This window comes from Lampetra fluviatilis, chromosome 32 (assembly GCF_964198595.1).
Source record: "Lampetra fluviatilis chromosome 32, kcLamFluv1.1, whole genome shotgun sequence".
In the NCBI taxonomy this organism is placed as follows: Eukaryota; Metazoa; Chordata; class Hyperoartia; order Petromyzontiformes; family Petromyzontidae; genus Lampetra; species Lampetra fluviatilis.
Genome location: NC_136306.1, coordinates 9,781,341 through 9,795,813, shown reverse-complemented (window position 1 = coordinate 9,795,813; position 14,473 = coordinate 9,781,341). Strand labels below are relative to the sequence as shown.

The 14,473-nt window shown below is 47.0% G+C and overlaps 1 protein-coding gene across 5 annotated transcripts in view; it reads right to left on the bottom strand.

Annotated features, from left to right (window-relative positions):
- Nucleotides 1-14,473, bottom strand: part of LOC144943734 (FERM domain-containing protein 4A-like) — a 240,914-nt gene that overhangs the window by 109,306 nt on the left and 117,135 nt on the right. For all 5 annotated transcript variants that reach the window (XM_078871519.1, XM_078871518.1, XM_078871516.1 and 2 more), the window contains exon 3: nt 9,002-9,096. In XM_078871519.1, the coding sequence (XP_078727645.1) occupies nt 9,002-9,096 (95 nt within the window). The remainder of the gene's footprint in view (nt 1-9,001; nt 9,097-14,473) is intronic.

The window sequence follows — 14,473 nt, the reverse complement described above, 5'->3', positions numbered from 1 at the left end:
TCGCTCTATTATTACAGCTCTCCGTGTGTTTTCCGGTGTCCGCGGCGCGTGTTTGTAGCGCGTGTTTGTCTCGGCACGATGTCGGAAGCTTTCCTGGAGCGAAACTCTCGCACCACCACCACCACCACACCGAACACCACTGGGCAGAAGAAGCCAAACACACACATCAGAGAGCTTAACATCTCCTGTTCGGGCACTCCACCCCCGAAACGCGGCCATGCACGCAGGTGCTGTTCCACCTTCAAACCTTTCCTCTCGAGCCGAGAGAGCGACGGTGTTTATTTGTCCGATTCCAACAAAAACAGAGACAACAAAGGGGCTTTCGACAACGCTCTGCCAGAGAAGTGGAGCTTCCTGGTTCAGTGCGTTTCTCTTCACCTCCCTGGCATGCTCATCCCAAGGCATTTGGATCCCCAGCACACAAGAGCCCCCCCCCCCCCACGTGTCATTGCGCGAATTTTGACAACAGCGCGTCCGCGAGGGTCTCCCGAGAACACCGGCGCCAGCAGTGGAGCGTGATTGCGGCGTGTTTTCGCTTCAGCAATTAGCGAGCTTGGATCCTGCAGTCCGACAGCATTTTTTTTTCTTTTCCAAAGAGCCGGCTGCTTGTTTTAAATTCCGCGTATGCAACAGTGAGACAAAAGAAGGCTAAAGGCGTCTGAACACGTGGATGTTTGGTGGGAAGAAACAGGGTTTCCCAGTCTGGCTACAGGACATTTGTGTCCAAAGGATATTTGGCCGTGGATATGCCTAGCCAATGAATGGGAGGACCAGTGGCACAGTGGTTAGCGCGCTATAATATGAATCAGAGAGAGATTGCTCTCTCTCCCACCTGAAGATGATTGCTTGTGTGGTGATCGAAACGTCGTGATCTATTTTTTTTTTCTACCTATGTGACTTTACCGAAAGAACCAAAGAGTATGGATTCCTGCAGTCACGAAAGCTTCAAATCAAGATCTTAACACCTGTTTTATTGCCAGACAGCACCTAACCCATTCTTATTTTTCATACCTTTGATACTGGCAAAGAGGTCCCATAGATATTGGAAACGGTGCCGAGACCTCTTCTTGGTTCTTTCGGTAAAGTCGCGTAGAATGGAAATAATAAAATAATAAAAATATAACATAATAAAATAATTCTCACGACGTTTCGGCCACAACGCAAGCAGCCGTCCTCAGGTGGAGAACAGGTCTGTCGAGACGACAGAGCCTGAATGAATCCCTGCAGTCACGAAATAAGCTTTAAATCGAAAGGTGCCGAAACCATCAACCTGCTCTGTATACACTTGAGATTCCAGTCGAAGCCGCAGGGCACTACGTGGAGTCGAACCTAGGATCTCAGTGGAGATGGCTCCACTTGCTCTACCGCCTGCGAGCCACAGGCCCCCTCGGTGTGTTTATTCCTTTTAGTCGGTTTTGCCTCAGTCAGAACTACCGCCGCAGTCTTTATTGAAATGGAGAAACAAATATCACGGAGAATTCCCATGGTTCAGCGTGATTGTTTGCAGTCAGCAAACGGTTGCTGCTCATTGCTATCGTCATAGTGTGTACACACAACTTAAGTAAACCTGCATTAACAACGTGCTGTCGGATTTTTCAAGTTGTTGAAAGTAGTCCAAGATTCTATGAAAGCAGTATAAATCACAAGAGTCATTGTGAGCAGAGTGCTTATATAAGCTGCGATACTTCAACCTAACATTGGTAAGAACCGTGACATTTAAAAACTGCTTTAGTGAGTGCTATTTCAAATGTATATTATACTTGGTAATTCCATAAATAAAATAATGATAACAATGAATAACATTGGTCGCGAAAGCCTGCGTGTTAAAATGCTAACAATGACGGAATAGGATGGGGGAAATGACAGTTTAGACTAGTTTGGTATCTGCAAGCCTTTGTTGGAGCAAGGTATACTGCATCGCAATGCAATCATTGGGGACATTAATATTGGCAGGAAATTATTGGATGTTCCTGGAATTGTAATTTTTTTAACACATTCGCTACACACATACGGTAAAAGCTAGCTCCCAGATTTTATAGCACAGTTAAAATAATTCTGCTGTACAATATACAGGAAGGATGCAGGAAGATGCCAACATGACAGTTACGTTGAAACGTTACAATAAAAGCCGGCGACATTCATGGGCTTTGACGGAACTTAATACATGCTGGGTGGAGTGGTGGGCACAGCGGATAGGGCTAATATCATTGACACGTGATATCATAACCAGGCCTCCCCCCCCACCCCCCACGCTTGACCTCCGTCCATGTGAACGCTACCTGCAGATCGGCTGACCATGGTGCACCCAAGAATACTGCCGGGCAGACAGACTGCGGCAGAGGTCGCAAACGGGTTTTGATTCCTTACCCGTACCCGGCCGTACCCGTACCCTACCCGTACCCGGCCGGGTACGGGTAGGGTACGGGGACCTGATTGCGACCTCTGGGATGAAGCCATGTTGCAGGCGCGGGTGAGTTGATTCTAGGAACTTGAATTGTGAGAAGAGACAAGACGTTGGGAAATGAGTGACAAACAGTTACTCACCAGTGACTCACGGTCTACCCGTACCCGTACCCGGCCACACCAGAGTCGCAAATGGGTACCCGTACCCGGCTGGGTACGGGTAGCCGGGTATCGGGTATGGTACGGGTATCGGGTACCCAGTTGCGACCTCTGGACTGCGGGGATCGAACAAACGTGCCCATTGCTTCAACTGCCACGCCAGGAAATCGAACCTTCGTGTACTAACCATTACACCAGAGAACGGTATCCCAAACGCATATACAGCAGAACCCCTCTTAACGACGGTGATTGGTTCCACGAAACCGGTCGTCAAGCGATTTGGTCGTTAAGCGAGTATAGAAAATACACGGTAAAGGCTTAATTCGTTCAGATAGCATCGAAAGTTACCCTTTTTCACCCAAAAAACGTACTTCATAATATTTAAACAATGGATATTATTCCATAAAGATACGAACAACATTTTAAATACATAATATTAAAATAAACATGGTTAATAAATGCATTCATTCATATTTACTGTACCCACAACAGCCGTCGTTAACAGGGGAATGGTCGGTAAGCGAACACATTGGGCTCTATGGAGGCACTACACTACTATACACTACACTATACAGTACACTATACACTACACTACTATACACTACTATACACTACACTATACACTACACATTGGTCTCTATGGAGGCCCGTCGCGAAACGATTAGTCGTTAACACGGGTGGTCGTTAAGAGGGGTTCTACTCTGCATATACGAGTGAATCAATCAATGCGTACATTGTTTTTTTAGTTTCTAACAGCAGACAGCGTGCGCGATTGCTTTGACCCGATGCCACCGTGCACTGTTCATGCAAACATTGTTTATCGAGCCGAGTGGTACTTGGCAGACGTTTATAGGAACCCGAGCGTTACGCGCAGTAGGCGAGCATCCTTACGTGGGCCCCGTCCTTCCTGATGTACCTTCGAAAGCGACCGCCCCCCCGTCTTCCCCCCGTGTATTTCACCACATGTGCCGACGGCCAAGCAACGCTCGAAGGTGGGGAAAGATGACGGTTCGCAAGATGGCAGGGGTTACGCGCATTTTCTTTTTGTTTCCGTCCACAATTCGTTTTCTAAAAGCTTCCACGAGCTGAGAGGTAAGAAGGCGCGGAGCCTGTACTCAGCGGGCCATGCCACTGCTGGCGGAAGGCCCTTCACGCGAGAGCTAAAAACAGCCCCTCGACAGGAATCGCTGCCATGCTGGCTAGACATCCTGCAATCCCGAGCGCGTATCCATACCCTAACGCCCATACGCAAGCCCGCAGCTCGACTAATTTATACTGCTGGGTGGACCGAGGCGGAAGAAAATAACAAACCCGCCCCACTGTTTCAACTGCCGCGCCGGGAGACTGCAAGTCCAGGGCACCGACCATTAACTCCACGGCAGCACACAAGCTCGTAAAAAGAAAGCAATCAATTCTGCGAGCGAGCGAGCGAGCGGAGCCAGCAGGCATCGGCCTCGGTGAGAAACTCTTTAAGTGGGAGCCCAGAATTACTGGAAACTGAGCGAGGGCACCCCGGGGAGGCCTATATTACGTACTCGGGTCTATTAATATTGATGAAAAATCTTCGTTACTCACGATATTGGCTGATGTGACTTTACAAGGAATGCATTCATTCAATGTGAGGCCAGGCCAACTATTGGCTAACATTTGACACTTGACAGCGGAGTATATAATAAACCATACAGCACCACTACATGCAGTATATTACAGTATTGATGCGCCAATACCATCTGGCCCGGTACCACAGTGATTAGAGTGCAGCTCGCAATTGGAAGGTGATGAGTTAAAATCTTGGTTAAGAGTGAACTCGGCCTTTCAACCCTCTGGAGTTGATAAATTGAGTACTCACTTTGTGAGAAGTCAACAATGGATGTCCTATGGAAAGACTCATCCCTATTGTAGAAATGTAAAATTTCCACCACCCCACAATAATTTCAATCAAATTGGAAACCACACCTGTCATCATGCCAGTAAAATCATATAAATAAATCAATATCAGCCCCTGACTTAAAGCTTTCGTGACTGCAGGAATGAATATTCTTTGGGTCTTTCGGTAAAGTCACGTAGATAGGTTCAAAGAAAATAACAAAAAACTACGACGTTTCGATCGCAACACAAGCGATCGTCATCATTTTCCTGATGACGACTGCTTGTGTTGCGATCGAAACGTCGTAGTTTTTTGTTATCTACGTGACTTTACCGAAAGACCCAAAGAATAATATCGGCCCCCTTTTCATAACTGAATGGGGCCGCTGGGGCAACGACTCCACCAAGGCCTTCCATCCTGCCCCGTCCTCTGCCAGCGGCATCAACTGTGGCTCCCGGATCGCCGGTCTCTCCTTGGCCAGACGGCACCGCCTCCCCGGTCTTTCCAGCACGATCGCAGGCGGCCTCTGAGTCTTTTGCCTGGAGGACGTCCTTCGAACGTCTCCCGTGGGGGGAGTCTTTCTTTCGGCATCCTTAGCAGGTGACCCATCCTACCGTAGCTGGCTTCGCTCCACGCTGAATAGTGCAGACTGGACGTTGAGTCTGGCGGATAGCCGTGCTTCTCACCCGATCCCGGAGAGAGAGCCCTGCCACCCTGCGCAGGAAGCCCATTTCTGCTGCTTGCACCCTTGAGCGTGTCCTTTCCATCAGGATCCAGGTGTCGTGGCCATAGGTCAGGATCGGGACGAATATTGACCAATAAACCGAGAGCTTTGCCTGAAGGCTCAGCTCCTGTCTTGAGATCACAGACCGCTTCATCGTCCGCATCGCTGCGGCCGCCGCTCTGATCCGGGCTTCAGTTTCATTTTCCCTTCTTCCATCCCTCGAGAAATACACCCCGATTTACCGGAAGCCTTCGACCTCCTCCACCACTACTTCCCCATTGATGAAGAGGGGCTCTGCCACTCTGGTCCGCGCCACAGTCATGGTCTTTGGTTTTGGGGGTGCTGATGCGAATGTCGACGACCTCGCATTCCGCCACAAAGCTGTCCAGCGCATTCTGGAGGTCGGCGTGCGTTGGGGCTAGGAGGACGATGTCGTTTGCATACAGCATGGCTGACACCTCCCTTCCGCCAACGCTGATGCCCGTGGCCACCGTGCACCGTCTCGTCAGTCGATCCATGAACAGGATAAGCAACGACGGCGATAGCACGCAGCCTTGACGAAGCCCGACCTGGTCTGGGAAGGGTTCAGTGAGATGTCCGGCATGCCGGACCCGGCTCGCGCTTTGCTTGTACAGCAACCTGATCGCGCGTAGCAACGAGCATCACCTGCCCCATCAACTCGCGAGGTGCTCGGTCGTAAGCCTTCTGCAGGTCCGCAAAGCGCACGTGGACAGGTTGGGCGTACTCCCGTGACTTCTGGAGGAGTTGCTGTGGGGTAAAGAGCTGATCCACGGTACCCCAAAACGGGCGGAAACCTCCTTGCTTTTTGGGTTGGATAGCATGAAAAAATGTGTCGTAATGCCTCCTCCACCCGACGGCCAATTCATAAAAGTACCACGTGACTCAAACGCCGGTGTGTTGGAGAGTAATCTCACAAACATTCCAATGGGTAACGACGTTTCGCTGGAGATTACATGCAGCATCCTAAGGTCAACGGCTCAGACCTCGAGCAAAATAGCTTCCCTGATTCGGGTCCTTAGGCAGATGCTATGATGTCATTGGTACATTCATGCACGTTATCTAATAACTCGCTCATTCCTAGTCGATCCGTTTTGAAAGCCTGCGTGAACAATTTTGAATAATTTTTTTTATGATTCACATTTCACGATGCAATAGTCGTATGTTCATCGCGGAGATGGAACGAGAAAATCAGCTCATCAGCAGGAGCTATTTAGATCATTGCATCACGAGAAGACTTAAGAGATGGCGATGGATTGGGGATGCTCTAATCCAGCAGTGGATAGATAATGGCTGATAAGGTCGAGAAAAAATATTAAGCAACAGACTCAATATCACTCGGTGTAACTTAAACAGCACGTGTAAAGAACTATTTACTTTGAGTGATTTTTAAAAATTTCAAGATGTTTCATTTAAAAAGGAGTTCGCAATCCTAGCGACGTTAAGGCTTCATTAAAACCTCACGCGTCACTCGGCCGATTTCTGCACTCATCAGCGTCGGCACACGACAAGGGAAGGCAGCACGCGGCTGTGAGCACGTGGTTTACCAAACAGGCACAGGAAGGAAAGAGGAAAAGTCAAGACATAGGTGGGGGGGGGGCGTTCGCCTCGGCTATGGGAACGACGCTAGGATCCGGAGATGACCAACCAGTACACCAGCACCGCCGTCTAAAGTGCTCCGCAGGAAACCAACGCGCTGCCATTTGGGTCCCGAGCGACATCCTGGTTGGGGGAAAAAAAAACTGCCTTCCTAAAGAGGGGCTGGACAATGTGCTTCCTGTACATGATGGCCTCGCTGGGTCACAGATGCTGAGATATCGAGATGAAAAATCCCACATCAGACGCAACGTATAAAAATGCTCACCGTTTGTGGATACCTCGCACTGTGATCTGGTGAACTCTCGCAGAATTGTGGACGTGCTTTCGAAAAATTATTGATTTTTTTCGGGTCTCAATTTTCCCAGGCAGGGGGCGGCTCTTTTAATCGCAGAATAGTGACAAATGGCGATGACTTGCAGTGGATTGATCGTGGTCGATGACGATGTAACGATGCATTGATTGCTCGGTTAAAATAGATTCTTACGCGAATACCGCGTGCGTCCCAATCGTGCGTGCGAGGATTCTCTTCGACTTGTGCACGTTGAGCGTGATTTGGCCGTGCAAAAACCTGCAGCCACTCGATGCACTGCATTCAACGTAATAGGAAACTCCATGAACCCGCATTGTGACAATATCCCCGATTCAAAGAGAGCAATTGCTACGTGGCCACGGAACTTAGCAGGTGATGTAAGGAGGTGCGAGGCTGTGAGGAGGGGGTCAGGAGATCGCGAGTGCACACAAAAACGTGGTATGTATGTCTATGTTTAACTTCTTTCGCACCATACGCACCCAACCGCGCTAATTGGAGGTGCGGGGGAAGGACAACAAACTTAACACAAAAAGCAGTTCTAAAGAAATAAGTTTTCAATTGAGATTTAAACGTGCATAGTCAGGAGGAAGAGCGTTCCAGACGGCCTCAGAAGGGCATCTGAAAGCGCGCCATTCGGTGACCGTCTTTAATCGACGGTTAGCCAATAGCCGCTGCTGTGAGCGATGTGTTTTCTCTGTGTAGAGGACTCGCGTTTTCCTCCCAAGCCAAACACTCGTGAAAGGAATTGGCCACGCATCCCAATGCAAGAAGATCCTCCAGAAGAGAAGTCTTGGAACTCGGTGAGGTTTTCCTTATTTGGCCATTATTATGAAAACTTTTTTTTTTAAGAAACGAAATATTTCTGCGATGACCCGAGTCAGTCAAATAGGTCACATTCGGGACAAATACTACCATGTGAAGCAATGAACAGGCTTTCCGAGTGCATGTTTGTGTTGACCCCAGCTTAAAATAAGTAAATGGTCTTGCGAGGTCAACAAAAGCACTGTGGATTGCGTGAAGGCTGGGGGTGTGTGGTGCTGGCAACACTCTCCCTCTGTGTGTGTGTGTCATGCTGGCCTTAATAGATGCTTGCGAACAGCATTTGCCCCAACAACCGTGCTGGAAAATATGGGATGTCTTTTGTGTGTGCTTGTGTGTGTGTGAAGTTGCATTTAGACGCTCTATGAATTTAATTAGCTTTTAAACCTCTTCACATTTAAAAAAATGTTTAAAAGTGAACACTTTCATGTGGACGGATGGCTCCGGGGACAGAGCACTGAGCTGGTGCTGCTGATCTCCCGGGTTTGTGACGGGGCTGACACCCATGGCTAAACTGGGTTCTTACGTCAAGTGACTTCATGAGATTTGTCTGGTCGGTAGTGACTGCATGAAAAATGGATTGCATTTGGGTTTTCCACTCAATTTGGCCCGATTCTACCTTCCCAAACCTTAAAACGTTTCAATTTGATGTGCAATCTCTGTGTTTAAAGAGGCCTCACAAAGTGACTTCACAGGTAGCCCTGAAACGTCACCTTTCAGGCACATTCTCCGACACAGGGTGATGCACCGCTAGCTGATGAGTTCTCACGACAGGATGCCGACAACACGATTTGAGTGTACGTGAAAAGAGGTGGGGGGGGGGGTGGAAACGAAAAACTATGAAAGAAATGGTCACACTTAATAATAAAAATACATTCAAAGCAGGAAACAAAAACAGAACCAGGGCAACCGACCAAAGAGGGTAGGGCAGTTTAGAGAAATGGGTTTTCAAAGCAGACTTGAATATATCCCTGGGGCTGTTCAGCACGGTTGGCTACGTACGGTGAAAAATAAGCTCAACATACAAACGTACATTTAGCAAAGGATGGAGGGGGAGGGATGGAGTGGTGTGAAGCTGGGCTCGTGTGTCACGGCTACTTACGATTCATCTGTGAAGGCCAGGCCGAAGTACTCCTTCTCCTTGAGCTGGAAATGAGAGGCCACCAGGTCCAGAAGATCCTTGGCCAAGAGCTTCGGCTGGAAGACAAAGTGCATGGGGTTCCTTTACATTGGGGTCCTCCCTGACTCTCAAATCCCTCATTTCCGTCGCTTCTATAGCTGTAGAAATGCACTTGCATGCGAACGAACAGCACCGGACACCATTGTACAATGTGTATAACGCAGCGTGGGCCCATTTCATGTTCGAACTGATATTCAATTATGTCCGATTGATGTCACACAACTGTAACTTCCTCGATCAGTAACAATGGAGCAAATCGCCAATGCGATGTGTTTCACCTGTTTTGTCCTATGTAAAACTGGCTCGATATGTCATTAGACCTCCTTTGCCAGTACCAAAATATAATAATAGGGTTTTCCCATTTTTTCTGCCAACAAAACTTAAACCTTTTTACAAGGATTCATGTGTGCATTAACCACAATACTTGCAGTCAAAATGCAAACAAAAAACACACTATGATAATATATGCATTGTCCTTGAAACTGATTGGTCCACACCAAGGGACGTCTTTCTATTGAGCCTCGACCCAATTGGTGCTCGACCAGAGGACGCCAAAAGGCGTACAGCTCAAAGACATATATCAATGCATATATTATTATAGTATGTTTTTGTTTAGATTTTGACTGCAAGTATTGTGGTTAATGCAGACATGAATCCTTGTAAAAAGGTATTCAGTTTTGTTGCCAGAAAAAAGGGGGAAAACCCTATTATTATGGCTCTATATGTATATATCATATACAGTTACGCATGAAATATCAGGTGAATATGACATTTTGGGGACTGCGTTAGCAGTGATGCAGAAGTACACGTTGCCATGAGCACAGACTGCTTTATAATTGAACAATTCATAGAAAGATATTCTGGGTAACCGGACTTTCTCCTTTGCTTGAAAAAAATTGACGAGACGATAGCAATCGCCAAAAAACGTTACCTCGCGCGAATATTGTGGCGGCGTTATACATCTGTCCAGTTTACAAAGGCGATTTTGTTGCGAACGAATTACAGCGGTTGTTGTTGATTTTTTGATTGCGCCGAAAGACAGCGTGCCGATTGCGTTCATCACTTGATTGAAGTGACTCGGCGAAGCAGGAGGGGGATGCGCCGAGCGCCAAGGTTGATGAACCCACCACGGACAGGTTAACAAATGATCTGGCAGAAGAATTACCAAGGCCAGAGACATGGGCTCGGAGCAGCGAGTGTTCGACTCACGGTCAACACTCTGGACCCACAGTCAACTTTCTTCAATATGACAGCACGCCAGGCCGACCGGGATTACACGCCAACGTTAATTTTTCCACCGCCAAGCTCAGGTTTTTTTGACCAGAGGTTGTCCATTATTATCCGAATCGATCCGAGGATCTTCGGATTAACCACACATCCATTCTTCATATTGCTCGCATGATCATGGTTATCATCATCATCATCATCTTCATAATCGGATATGATCTATCCATTAATGAAGGAGCCCTAAAAAGCTGTCGCTATCTATTGCAATCCTGCGATGTATTAATCCACCCAGCACCTGAACACAAGCTGATTGTCCCGAGAAGCGGAATAACCCATTAGTGGTGGAATAAATATCCTACTATCCGCATTTAACTGTACCTATGTTGACCTTTCTGTCGCACCGTACGTAGCCAACCGTTCTACATCGGGGCTGCAGAGAAAGGAGAACAAATATCAACCTGCGTTTATTCATGGGGAATGAACAAAGTATTTTATATTTATTTAAAGCTTTCGTGACTGCAAGGATTCATATTCTTGGTTCTTTCGGTAAAGTCACGTAGAAGGGAAAAAAATAAATATAAAACTAAAAATTTTCTTGCCTTGGATTTCACACCTGATAATGATTGCTTGTGTTGCAGTCGAAACGTCGTGAGAATTTTTCTTGTTTTATATTTATATTATTTTATTATTTGCCTTCTACGTGACTTTACCGAAAGAACCAAGAATATCAAGTTATTTATGTGTGTGTCTATACAGGCAGCTTAACGTATCTGGCAATAGCACATTCCCTCTCCCTATAACAGCGTGGATTAGTGATTTCGAATTGTTGCATTGCAAATAGGATTGGCGACGGCTTGGGGAGGCCTTCATCCAGCAGTGGATTGATCATGGCTCTGCTACTGCTGCTGCTGATTATGAGAATGATAAAGAGAGGTTTCTGAAGTTCATCCTGGAGCTTGTAACTCTAATGTGTAATAAATACGATGGGTGTGTGAGTTGTCCCATCCAAACAAAATCAGCAGTTGTGTTAAATTGAAATTCAAACTCGACGATTTCAACAGCAGACATAATATAAAGTCATTAATTTTAATTACGATTTTCCAGTTATCTTCATTTCCAGGAAAAAACACATCCCATACACATCTGTGTACTCAATAATACTGTAACAATAATATCATCTATCCACGGTGGCAGCTGTTTTCAAGGCCCTCTTCTGGCAATTACTCATGTATATTTGAAGCCATGCACAAACTGCATTGGCCCCATGGTGTTCCTCAATGGCTCACCAATATCTATAAAATCCACGGGATGTGCACTTTAATGTAGTTAAGCAGAGTGCCCGACTCGTAGTCTGCAACATCCTGCCGGAGCCTAATGCAACTTTGTCTTGAACGCACGTGGTTGTGCACGCCGCACATGAGAGCCCTATGGACAATCACGGCCGCCAACACTTCCTCCGCTCTGCCCCACGCCCACTCTCATCTTTGTTTAACCATTTGGATATGCTGGCGTGGAGAGTTCAGAAAGAGTTCACACCGGCTTGATGTGGACATGCCTTCGTTCACGAGGGAAGAGAGCGGCGGCAACAGTGGTCAGAGAATTGCGCTCCGAGCCCGGCGACCCGAGGTTGATTCCCAGTCAGAATATTTGTTTTTATATATACTGGAGGAATCCGATGAGCGTTAAAGCTCTTTTTCACAGATGTCCAGTCGAGGGCTGATGCCAGCGGCGGATGATATCTGAACCGGTTGTGTGGGGTTCCCCCTCTTTCACCAATCCATACTGACCCAGCACGGTAAAGTATGGCCAAACAACCCTGGTGAGAAACTTAGCAGAGAGAAAGAATCGATCGGAATCACAATCTGTATCGAGACTGGAGGAATCCCAAGAGCTATAAATCTCTTTTTTGTGTGTGTCACAGATGTATAGTGGGGACGGGGTCAGAAAGTTACAACAATAAAAAAAGCCGATTGGATTGCAAAGTACAAGAAATGTAAGCGAGTCACTGACAATGAATTAAGAAAAGGAGATCATAACTAGCCTTTTGTCCGTCCAAGGACGGGTGTATTTCAGTAAATCTGAAGCTTGCAAGCGAAAAGCAGAACGCGACGTGATATTCTTTGCATCAATTCGTGTGCAATTTGTAAGGCCGCGTTGACCCAGACCTATTTCATGTAAAGGTTATAATCCCTTGTTCATCAAGACGTCCTTTTTACTTTGATGTCTCAACAGCGTTACGGAGATTGCGTGACGTGAGGGTTGTGCCTTTGTAGTGAGGGTTGTAAGTTGACGCTGAGGAGGGGGGAGGAGGCACCTCGCCCCCCCATGTGGAGTGACGTCACACGCTAATTATTATTAATGAGGGTGTCCATTTGGAAGACGTCACCTTATAATGATTATTAATGAGAGGGGCTGTTCGATGTGGAGGACGTCACCTGTTCATGAGTATTAATTAGGGGGACTGGCCGACGTGGAGTGACGTCACGTGCGGGTCACACAGACATTGTTGGCTCATTGTAGTACTAAATATAGGCCTTTTCCAATAAAATTTTCGTGATGTAAGAACACCGAAATTATCCAAATGTATTATGGGCAAATAAAAAAATACATTGCTGCTTAACAAATGTTTTTATGCAATAATTGCCTATGCAGCAGATCCATTCGTCCTCGGCATGACATGAACGCATTAAATCGAACACCAACTTCAATTGAAGCAAGGTCAAGCACGCACGACTGGAGCGTTTTGTAATTTGCACGTAAAGCAACGCTCACACATGCAGCTACACCACACAATGACTAATTGCGTGCACAATGTGCCGCGTGATTGTTTAATAATATTCACAAGATACCCTTTGTGTGAGGCACTCATTTAAGCACACAAAGACTCTTGACATTCACGATGATTGTCAGCCATGTTTCTCCATATGGGATAAGTGTTTTGTCCAATAAAAAAAAACAGGAGGTGGAGCGTTTTCACAAAACCACATCGGCCGGTGCGGCGAAATATTTCCGAATAATCTCCATGACCAACCACAGTACGGGGAGGCCTGTAATGTCTTACTCTGTTTTGAAATGTGGTTCACTTGATAAATATGTTGACGTGGCCATGCTTTAACATGTTTATGAGGATGCAGCCTTTAATGAAAAACCCAACCCTCCACAGAGAAGAAAATCAGATACAGAAAAAGACTTGTGATTTATACAGGTAGGACAAAATTTGGAAAGGGCTATAGATTTTCCTCCCCACCTGTGGGATTTCAACCGATCAATTAGGGCTCAACACCTTTGTACTCATGTAGTGACATCGCTGGATGTCACCATGCTGTGGGTGTAGTACCAGCCCTATAGGGGCACGGTATGCGTTGAGTAACAGCGCTGGATGGCACCATGCTGTAAGTGCATTGCCGGCCCTACAGGACACGGTGTGTGGGTGCCGACCGAATGGGAAGGTCTTGTGAGGCCATGGCACTCTGGTTGACCCGGGAGGACACGTGACCGGTTAAGTTGAAAGAGGGCCCCCAAGAGGGGGCAAGGGGGGGTCACGTGATTGGGACCCAGGTCCTTCAACTGCGACTCAGTTGAACCCACTACACTTAGACAATGCCAGCCTGGTACGTTCTTGGAGAGCATGCCAGGCCCTTGGAAAATATTGCGGTGGGACTTGTTTGTTCGTTTGTGAAAAGACTCAGATCTTAGATCCTGGTGCTTCTAAGAAATGTAGAATGAGCCTTGGCTCAGAGTACACACGCCTTCCACCTCACCGTGCAGACCAACGCCACGATTAGTCAGCCTGATCGCACACGATCACTTCGGATCTCAAAAGTTAAGCAGGGTTGAGACTGGGTGAGAGATTGGCTGGAAACTGCTGGTAATGTGCAGTGTGTTCTAGGCTTAGATGGCAGGACAGGAAATACATTTTTCATGAGCTTTCTCTGTGCGCTCTGCTTTTTTCCCGTATTCCAAATAATTATTTGATTGATGGAATTGACAGAATATCCCTATGTAAGTCCCTCCTGATTAAAGCCTTGAGACCCAGTGAGGCTTTCCTGGGTAAACACTGTAAGGGACATTGTTATTGCATTCTGCAGCTAAATTTTGTTTCTTTGTGACCTCCACTCCCAAGCGGAGTCCACAGGGATGACGCTGATTAACTCCAGAAATCAGATC